We start from the raw sequence: 11,059 nt of genomic DNA on the forward strand, positions 1-11,059 counted from the left end.
CTAAAACTAACCCCCATTATTACCCTGGTACCCACCGCCACCAGGGGTGCCAGGAAGAGCCGGGTACGATCCAGTACCCGACCATCTGTAGTGATGGTCGGGCACGGGGGTGACTGCAGGCTGGTATTATTAGGCTGGGAAAGGCCAAAAACAGTGGCCCTTCCCACCCTGGTAATGCTAGCCTGCTTTTGCTGTGTTGTATCTGGCTGTTTATTAAAATTGGGGGGGACCCCACGTCATTTTTTTTTTAAACTTTATAGTTACCAACTTAGTAATGGCCGCTGACAGGTTGACAGTATCCATTACTAAGGCGGGGCTTAGTGTTAGCCGGTGAAAAGGCTAACACTAAGCCCCATTATTACCCTGGTACCCACCGCCACCAGGGGTGCCAGGAAGAGCCGGGTACGATCCAGTACCCGACCATCTGTAGTGATGGTCGGGCACGGGGGTGACTGCAGGCTGGTATTATTAGGCTGGGAAAGGCCAAAAACAGTGGCCCTTCCCACCCTTGTAATGCTAGCCTGCTGTTGCTGTGTTGTATCTGGCTGTTTATTAAAATTGGGGGGGACCCCACGTCATTTTTTTTTAAAAATAATTTCACAGCACGATGTGGGGTTTCCCCATTTTTATAACCATCCAGATACAACACAGCAACAGCAGCCTAGCATTACCAGGGTGGGAAGGTCACAGTTTTTGCCCTTTCCCAGCCTATTAATACCAGACTGCGGCTGGTGCCCCTCTGTCACTACAGATGGTTGGGTACTAGATCGTACCCGGCTCTTCCTGGGGGCGCTGGGTAGCAGGTTAATAATGTGGATTAGTGTTAACCTCTTCATGTCTAACATTAATTCTCCAACTTAGTAATGATCGTTGTGATTCAGCCAGCGAAAATTACTCGAGCATTAGTTATAAAGTTTAAACAAATACAAGGACATAGCTAAAATATTTTATGGAAATAAAAATTACACACAACCCTCATTATACATTTTATTGAGACTAAAAAAAAAGCAGTTATTAAATTAGACCTCGGATTAGAAGTAGTACAACAACCGAACTTGTAACAAAACACAAACACACAAAAATAATTAGTATCACGTCAAAAAGCAAAACAATTATTATTCTTACCTTTCCTGGGTCCAGCGCTGGAGCTGCAATGTCAGCGACCTGGGCCCTATATCTAATCCTATCATGTGTGATACTGTCTGCTGAGCCCTATATCTAATCCTATAATGTGTGATACTGTCTGCTAAACCGCTGTATCTAATCTTATCCATAGCTTTAGGGTCGTAGTGCTACAGATATGCTGTCTCATATGGATTTTGAAGGCTAAATTTCACTTCGGGGCAGTTGACAATTTTTTTTTTTTTTAAGTTTTTTGAGGCTGAAAACGCACCCGGAACACGCACCAAAAATGGACGAAAATGCCTCACATTTATTTCAATGGGAGGCGGAGGCCTTTTTGTTCCGCAAGTGAGTAAAATGGCTGGCGGGAAAAATAAGGGAATTGCCCCATCTTCGGTCGTTTACGCCTCTGGCCTCCCACTGACATCAATGTGAGTCTGAGAAAGCTTTTATCGCAGCGATTTTAGGATGCGTGCTTAAAAGCAGGGCAAATCCAGTTACAACAAACTCTGTGTGAACCCATCCTTAGATTACAAAAAATGAATATTCTATTAACTGCTCTTGTTTATGTATTTTTCCCTTTTTTTTTTTTTTTAGCCTCAAAACTGATTACATAAAATGTCAGAAAACGAGCATCAACTGATGCAGCGCCGTCCTCCGTGTGTGGTCTGTAGTCTCACAGGTTCTGCGACGGCGACTACTTGACGTCATTGTGCCTCCTTCACAGATCACGTGAAGACAAGAGGCCACACGTGAAGTACACCGTGCTGCATCGGTGAGTGTGTAGGGCATTCTGGCAGAATTATATGTTGGGTATTGTTGTGCTGACTACAAGGGTAGTGTAGAACTAGTACAGGGATCATTGTTGTCAACTGTAGCGAATTTTTCTGCACTGTCCAGAATATCTGAACATACAGATATAGTCCCGTAAGATTACTACCGGTAGGAGGGGGGGGGGGGCATCATCTACAGGGGGGGGGAGCTGTATGGCATCATATACAGGGGGTCAGCTTAAAAATGTACTATGTGGCAGTGAGTTTACTTCCAAATATCTTTATATCATGGCCAAAAATGTATTAATTATCTTATGCTAAAACATTTGGTTTTTATTTATTATCCTATAAGGCGGCCCTTTCTCTGGAAGAAATACATTCCGAAGAGCACATTGGACACACCAATCCCACAAATTATAGTTCTCAGCCTGGATTGGTTACTGCTGAAATATTCAATACAGATGATGAGGTCAGCAGTTAAAAATTAATAAAGGTTGATTTCTGTGTCAAACTGTATATTTGATAGGTGCATAACACAGATTGACCACAGCTCTCTATTTTTTATTCTCCATCCATAGATGCGTTTTTTACTTGCAAATCTTCGAAAAAAATACTCTGGACAGTCAAGACACGCACCATGTTTTCCCAATAATCCACTGCGTAATGTCAATGCCAATTTTATAGAATTTGACAATCTAATGTTAGAAGGGAGGATTGGAAGAGTAGACTGGTGCAAATGTCTTCAATGTGTTATGATGCCAACCAACCTTGAATCAATCTGCTGTCAAGAAGTTGAAAACGCTGTTGAATATATGAGTAACTTACAGTGTATCTCTGAGCATGAATTTTTTTCTTTTTTTTGCACCCGTGAGAACACCGTAAATATTACTTTAAGAACTATAGGGGATGTAAGGCGTCCACCACCAAGAAAGGACATAAATCGGTAAGTTGGAACAAAGTCGAAAGTCTAAAGTATACAGCCATACTGTGTGTATTATGGTCGCACGATGCATCGAGACTGTTCCCATAACGCGCACCCTCCAAATTTTAAATAACGTTCTTTCATGGATTTCTATACTAAGCTGTGCGGACGCATATCTAAGTATAGTAATACATTAATGTTGTTAGGGTGTGGGTGCGGCTGTTTAATACAGCATTTGCCCTGCTCCTGAGAAGTGCTGTACTAATGAGCTCAAGCACTGAAGACAGAACATGGTGTGTGCACTACAAAACGCCATGTTCTGTCTTCTGTGCTGGAGACGCCGCTCATTAGTGCAGCGCCGGCCGCATAACCTGATGCTGACCGCACACGCACTTATTGTCAGGAGCTGGCCAATGGTTGTACTACACAACCACAGCCCCGCTCTAACCTCTAATCTACAACGCCATTCCTCTGAATGCTGCGAACAAAAGTTAATCTCAGCATTCAAGGTGAAAATGAGAAGGGGGATGCCTTTTGGATCACACCTGGAGGAATTCTTGGGATGTGATCGAGGGACATACCAGAGAAGGGCAGACAGCACAGGCTCCATTAAAGAACCCCAGGGCTGTATGACCATATTTCCTGTTGTTATGGCAGACAGAGCCTAAAAAAGTTAATTTTTATTTATAACCCCTTCACAAGATTTAACGTATCCATACGCCAAAGTCGGGTAGGTGAAGTACGTAACGGGCTCACGGAGTGAACACGCTCCATACGATGCGGGTGTCAGCTGTTTATTACAGCCGTCACTTCGTTAAATGCTGCGGCCAATAGCGACGGCAGCATTGAAGTAGTTACAAAGAGGGGGGCTACATTAGTATTGCAGTATGTCATGCAAGCGATCTAACGATCGCTGGTTGAAGTCCCCTAGGGGGACTAATAAAAAAAACAAAAAATAGTTAAATCAAAAACAATTGTTTTGGTGTGAAACATATGAATAGTAAAAGTTCAGAAAAACCCCCTTTTCCCATTTTCCCCCTAGAGCATAGTAAACAATAAAGACATTATTGCTTTCGTAAGGTGGGGAGGTAAAAACGTAAATGAAAATCGGCAAAAGGGCTGCTCTTGTATTAAAAAGTAATTTTAATTATGAATGCATATATTTTTATGATATGCCTGCGTTCTGCTTGTGTTCATTTACCTGTAGGCACCTTAGAAAGACTGCATATAGATCCTTTACTGCGTGGATTCACGGCTATTTAGGTATAGGAAATAGACGACCCATTCCGTCCTGCGTCGTACGCAAAGTCCGCGCTGCTTTTCCCGATTTGGATGGAGAATACATGGGATTCCTTCCTTGTAGTGATACTCCAGCTGAATTCATGGCCTTTGAGTAGTGATCTAATTCATTTTTCAATTCGTTCTGTTCTTCAAGCATTATGTTGCACTTTATACACTTTTATTATTTTTTTGTTTAGGGCTAATGCAATTGATCATTTTAAACCTTTGTAAAAGCTTGAAATCTTTATTAAAAGTGAAAATGTCAACAGCATTTCAACTATTGAACTTTGTTTGTGTTCCGACCGTCAACACTCCTGCCGTTTAACCCCTTCTGCTTTGGCCACTATTGACCTTCCTGAGGAGCCTCATTTGTAAAATCTGACATATTACCACCGAAAGTGCAACAAGTTCTGAATTGTCTTTTATCAGCAATTTCTCACATTTTTATTCCGTGAGAATAAAACTCCACATTTTTTTGTTAACAAATTCGGATTTGCAGTTCTTTTTCTCATTTCCACAAGGACTAAAGGAGAAAAAGCATTACAAAATTCTGAAAGACATTTTTTCCCAGTATCAAAAAAATACCCCCCGTGTGATCATAAACAGGTGTTAGGACACACGGCAGGGCTTGTAACGCAAACGCTAAGATGCAGCGATCGATTACGATCGCTGCATCAAAGGTGTTCATGGCAGGGATTGGAGCTACAGGGGTTAATGGCAGGGATCCACCGTTACAGGTGGATGTCAGCTTTAACATACAGCTGACATCCACCGCTGATGACGCCGGCTCAGCCCCCTCGACTGCGCAATTTCTTCAGTAGAAAAAAATGAAACCTGCCGGAACGTTGACAGACGGAAACCATTATCAATGTTTCCTTCACCATTGATATCAATGGCGATGCAAACGGAAGATAATGTTTCACACTGGCTTTCCGTTGCGGGGTTCCACGATGGAAACCTCCGACGGAACCCCTCAACGGAAAGCCAACACTGATGTGAACAGGCCCTTAGTGTAAGGTAACGTGTACTCTTTTGTTTAATCTTGATACACCATATTAGACTTTAAAAAAACAAACAAATGTACAACACTAAACTCGTATTTTTCGTACACAATTTCAGAAAAGAAACATTACACCTAATAGTAATAATAGACTTGACACAGTTCATGTTATTTTAATATTTTTATTTTAATAAAAAATTTTGTTATATATTTATATAGCACTGTAACGTCAACTTTTGTAATAAACTTATTATAGAATAAACTTTGTTCCATGTTTTTTGATAATATTTTTTGCCCAAAAAATTTATTAAGCATCCTATCATATTATGACTGTTTCAAAACACTCTCTATCTTTTATTGGGTTGTAAACTTAAAACTTATTTATCAATAACTGTGCCATAAACCAGAAGCTTTGCACAATAGATTTGTATTTTTTTGGTAAAAAATAATTTTGGTATTTGAATACTACTTTTTCGGGAATTTTGTTTTTCAATAAACAATGTAAAATGTACCATGGAAAACAAATGGGATAAAATTTATACACATGCTAATTGGTGGGAGGGGCACAAAACTTGTTTGTAAAATTAATTTAAACAACCACATCCATTTGCTGCTTTTTAAAAATCTCTTCATGTGTGATGGACTTCTAAAATTGGCATGTCTGTTTATATGGGCATACTGTTCAACTTACCTAATAATTTAATTCATGGGCTAATTAATGTTTTCGTAGTTGTTTTTTCTTATTTTTTTGGCGTATTGTATCCACTGTAATCTTAATTTTATATGCAATAAAAGCTAATTGTTAAAAGCAATGTTGTAATAAAAAATTTTGTTTTAAAATCAGGAATGTTGTCTGGTTATTATTTTCATCTGTATGTAGTGTTCACACTGTAGGAAAAAGAAACAACAAATATTAAAAACATAACCCTGATCTATATTCAAATTCAATACTGAGTTCTCTCAATACTTATGCTCTATTCACATCAGCGTTGTGCCATTTAGTTCTGCTACATCAAATCAGCATAACAAGGGAATAATGGAACCAAGGGTTCCATAGAACTTGGGACACCGCGGTTTGACTATGGAACACATTGACTTTGTGTTTCATCGGCTTTACGTGGTTGTATCTGTTATTTTACAGGACACAATAGCTTTGCTATTGTCTCAGGTAAACAATGCGTAATGGACCTACGTCACAGATGTGAACAGAGCCTTACATACATAATGTTGTGTAGAACAAGAGTATAACATCACAATCTCAATACTGCAACAAAACAATAAGGTTTTTCTTTCACAAGATTTATTGCCTCACAATTAACACATGTAAACGTATGCAATCACGTAATATGATACTTTAAAAACTAATAAATACATGAGAGTAGCATCTGGGCAGCAAGACTAAAAAACTAACAGATAGAACAAAGTAAATAAAGTTACTCACTTTTTCATTTTTCTCTTCATAGTCCGAAAAGATCTTCTGTAATACAAAATATAAAAATGTTATCTCAAATATAAAAATTGAACAATAACTGTGTTCATTTGGATAATTAAAGAGGATCTGTCACTAGGTTACTAATGGCCAATGTACTCTATAATCTAAGAGGCAATGTCATAACTATAGTGTATCTGTCAAACCAAAGGAAACATATCAAACATAGATAAACGCAAAGCAACTGATATTAAAAAAAAGTTGGATTGTCAGTAGAATAGCTGTCGTTGACATTTGAAGGAACTATCGAGCATCTATCTGGCAGGAGGTACGGAAGCGTGCTATTTTTTGTTGTTTTATTTCTTCTTTATTTGGCCTTTCTAAATTCGCTAAATTAGGTGGTAGGCTTGGTGCTCTAGAACTCCACGCTGATGTTACTTCTCCATTGGCAATCTTTAGAACATTAACGGCCAGGTCTTCCAAATATTCAACGCTTATTTTCTCATATACATTTTTAACTATCCATCTAGATTTTCCTTTTGGGACAATTAATCTGGTTCTCTTTGTGCCCTTTTCTTCAGTGTTTTTATTTTGTTTTTTCACGGTGGCCTGCTCTCTTCCCACATTTTTATTATGAGTAAGGGCAGCTAATTTAGTTCTTGCCTCCATTGCATCAATACCGAAGTGTATCCTTTTGGTTCTATATTTGAGGACCAGACTATGAAAATTCTCAAGACTTCCTGTATGACAGTTGTTTACTAAATGTGGCAGTTCGGCAATTAGTTGTGGGTTGTTTACAATTTTTTCAATTGTGAGATATGGGGCGGTCTCCTTATTGAGCCACAATACTTTACCTTCTTGTTCTACAGCATCCAAGGATCCATGGCTACATTGGGTATAAAGTTTTCCATCCCATTCGTGTTCGTCTGCAATGTGGTGAAGCAGAGACAGCCATCTTTCTTTAAGATTTTCCTCGTTATCATCACAGGTTTGTATAGACCACCAGAAATGAAGGCCGATTTTATCAATCCAGGGAGTAATTTCTTTACAAAACCTCTGGTGGCTAGCTTGGGTTAATTTTTTTTTTATGGACTTGGCATAATGCCAAACATCGAACTGATGTCGGATATGTGGATAGTCTAGCCTCATAGTTTTTCTTATGCTGACATGTCTATCGGAAGCAAATATTAGAACTTTTAAACCGGAGTTAATTATTCTTTCAAGACAAATTTTAAATCCGAACTTCTCCATTGCGACGGATGAAGTACACTGTGATTTTTGAACAACTTCAAAATCAAGGATCTTGTCTGATAAGCTATCCAGTATGGTATATGTACAGTATTTTGCATTGTGACCTGGGCTGTCACATTGGCCATCACCTGACACACATAGTGGAGTGGTCTTCAATTCCTCAAAGTTTTTATTTTTCTCCTCTTGCCACGCAATGTCAATGGACGGAAAAAGAAACTTACTCTGGTGACGGTAGTAAGTCTTTTCTGAAATACTTACCATGCCAAGTATGTTGAATAGTTCGTTGACCTTCTGAAAGTTCAACCCACTAAACAAAATCGATGCAGACAGTAGTAGGTTTCCCGAGGACATTCTTCCGATTTTTGGTTGGGACTCAAAAATTGTAAACTGATGGCCTTGGTAACATTTTCCATAAATTTTACATGCGGACGCATCAAATTTTTTGGTAAAGCTCTTTACTAGGTAGTTACATTCTGGTGTATACTGACATTTAACTTTCATGATTAGATTGTCTAAACATGATTCAAAGACCAGAAGCTTTCTGTCAATAACTTGCTGTCTAAGAGTTAGAGGTGTCATTTTAGGTGGTGAAGGAGGATGGTGCGGGTAAATTAGTGAAGCAGAATCTAATAAATCTGAATCTGTCATACTGGTATCTTGGGGTAGATAGTCTTCATCTTTATAGCCATCATTTTTATCCAGAATAGCATCACTTTCTGTGTCAATGCTTTCTTCTAGTATCCCAAAAGCTTCTTCAATAGGAGAAAGTGGTATGATGTCTTGAAAGTTGATGTCGTCTTCTTGAAAGTCGCAAGTCTCTTTTGTCTCAATCTGTATAAGTGCCTTTTTTTTTTGGGGAGAAGAGAATTCAGAGCTACTTACCGTTTTTGGGCTGCTTGTTTTTTGAAAATTTGGGTTAGATTTTAAAGTTATTGGAGAGAGAGAAAGAACATCACTGTTACTTGAAATTTCTCTCGATGTATCTGTTCCAGAGATGTAAAAAATCATCGCATTTAATAGGGTGTAATCTGTTTGAGTAGACACAGAACACTGCTTTGGATGACACTCAGAGAGACTTTCTTTGCAAAAATCGTCCAAGGCAAGATCTTCACTGGTCGAGGTACCAGCAACGGCATGATCAAATGGTCTCTTCATTTTTTTCTTCTTTCTGTCCTTCTTCAGGGTCTCTTCTATGTAACACTTACCCTCTGGAATTTGTTGGAAAATGGTAGGCAGTGCATCTTGACGGAGTGTTTGGCAATGTTTGGTTTCCTTATAACAATCTTGGCTGAAATGTAGTGAGCACATGCGGAATTTTTGGAACTTATCTTCAATTATTGTTTGTATCATTTTGTTGATGTCTGTAAAATTCTGACCAGTTTGATTTAGCCATTGTTGTATGCGTTGTGGATCCTTTGGAAAGGAATGCAAGCGGATAGCTATGCTTTGATCCTTTCTGCCTGTCTTACTCAGGCAATTGCTAATAACGCATGAAGGCATTGTATTTATCTGTAATCGCAAAAAAAAGAAAATTGACTGAAATCTATTGAAAAAAAACCCATCAAATTAAGCCGCATGCACACGACCGTAAAAACACCCGTTATTGCGGGTCGTAATTCCGACCCGCAATAACGGGCCCATAGACTTCTGTTAGTCACGGGTATCTTCCCGTTTTCTCACGGGAAGGTGCCCGTGCCGTTAAAAAAATATAACATGTTCTATTTTTTAATTTTACGGGCCGTGCTGCTATACTTTATAATGGGAGCACGGCTCGGAAAAACGACCGGCTGCCCGTGGCCGCCCGTGCTGGTAATTAAGATTCGTAATTACCAGCACGGTCGTGTGCATGAGGCCACAAACGGTTAGTTGTAAGAAAGACACTTACCAACGTTTAAGAAAAATAAGTTAACGTTTTTACCTTGGTAAGTTGATTGGTTGACATGTGCGATGTTATCTGTTTCAGTATTGCATTCAAAATTGTTTAGAATATACTTACCAAGGCCACAACACATGAACGAATGTACGTCCTAAGATTTATTGATTGCCTAGTGTACAAAATTAATATAACAATTAAAAAATGTTTGATACGTTTTCCAACGTTTTAATGTAGCCTCAAATTTTTTTAAAACTAGTACTTACCTATTTTTTATCTTTTGTAAGTTTCAAACTAAGATAGAAAATGTGATTTGCTGTACTTCAAGTAAGCAGAATCCAAGCTGGAAAAAGGGACACAATGTAACATTTCAGTACATGACATAACTACATAACCAAGAATGCAATGCAAGACATCACTACATAACCAAGAATGCAATGCAAGACATCACTACATAACCAAGAATGCAATGCAACACATCACTACATAACCAGCAATGCAATGCAACACATCACTACATAACCAGCAATGCAATGCAACACATCACTACATAACCAGCAATGCAATGCAACACATCACTACATAACCAAGAATGCAATGCAAGACATCACTACATAACCAGCAATGCAACACATCACTACATAACCAAGAATGCAATGCAAGACATCACTACATAACCAGCAATGCAATGCAACACATCACTACATAACCAGCAATGCAATGCAACACATCACTACATAACCAGCAATGCAATGCAAGACATCACTACATAACCAGCAATGCAATGCAACACATCACTACATAACCAGCAATGCAATGCAAGACATCACTACATAACCAGCAATGCAATGCAACACATCACTACATAACCAGCAATGCAATGCAACACATCACTACATAACCAAGAATGCAATGCAACACATCACTACATAACCAGCAATGCAATGCAACACATCACTACATAACCAGCAATGCAATGCAAGACATCACTACATAACCAGCAATGCAATGCAACACATCACTACATAACCAGCAATGCAATGCAACACATCACTACATAACCAGCAATGCAATGCAACACATCACTACATAACCAGCAATGCAATGCAACACATCACTACATAAACAGCAATGCAACACATCACTACATAACCAAGAATGCAATGCAACACATCACTACATAACCAGCAATGCAATGCAACACATCACTACATAACCAGCAATGCAATGCAACACATCACTACATAACCAGCAATGCAATGCAACACATCACTACATAACCAGCAATGCAATACATCACTACATAACCAGCAATGCAATGCAACACATCACTACATAACCAGCAATGCAATGCAACACATCACTACATAACCAGCAATGCAATGCAACACATCACTACATAACCAGC

The 11,059-nt window shown here is 38.9% G+C and overlaps 1 protein-coding gene and 1 long non-coding RNA gene across 2 annotated transcripts; one reads left to right on the forward strand and one right to left on the reverse strand.

Annotated features, from left to right (window-relative positions):
- The first annotated feature begins 2,253 nt into the window (after positions 1 to 2,253).
- LOC142750026 (uncharacterized) lies at positions 2,254 to 5,230 on the forward strand. The gene is made up of 3 exons (XR_012882554.1): positions 2,254 to 2,364; positions 2,474 to 2,838; positions 4,025 to 5,230. It is a non-coding gene; the product is annotated as an uncharacterized LOC142750026 (long non-coding RNA).
- A 357-nt stretch (positions 5,231 to 5,587) lies between these two features.
- LOC142750022 (uncharacterized) lies at positions 5,588 to 9,996 on the reverse strand. The gene is made up of 4 exons (XM_075858738.1): positions 9,918 to 9,996; positions 9,775 to 9,823; positions 6,540 to 9,287; positions 5,588 to 5,986 (listed from the first exon to the last, which is right to left on the reverse strand). Exon 3 carries the CDS (start codon positions 9,276 to 9,278, stop codon positions 6,831 to 6,833), a length of 2,448 nt encoding a protein of 815 aa, XP_075714853.1. The 5' UTR covers positions 9,279 to 9,287; positions 9,775 to 9,823; positions 9,918 to 9,996; the 3' UTR covers positions 5,588 to 5,986; positions 6,540 to 6,830.
- Between the last annotated feature and the right edge of the window lie 1,063 nt (positions 9,997 to 11,059).

This window comes from Rhinoderma darwinii, chromosome 3, assembly GCF_050947455.1.
Source record: "Rhinoderma darwinii isolate aRhiDar2 chromosome 3, aRhiDar2.hap1, whole genome shotgun sequence".
In the NCBI taxonomy this organism is placed as follows: domain Eukaryota; kingdom Metazoa; phylum Chordata; class Amphibia; order Anura; family Rhinodermatidae; genus Rhinoderma; species Rhinoderma darwinii.

What these genes read in the sequence shown, in the direction of transcription:
- LOC142750022 (XM_075858738.1), bottom strand. Translation starts at nt 9,278, where the DNA reads ATGCCTTCATGCGTTATTAGCAATTGCCTGAGTAAGACAGGCAGAAAG.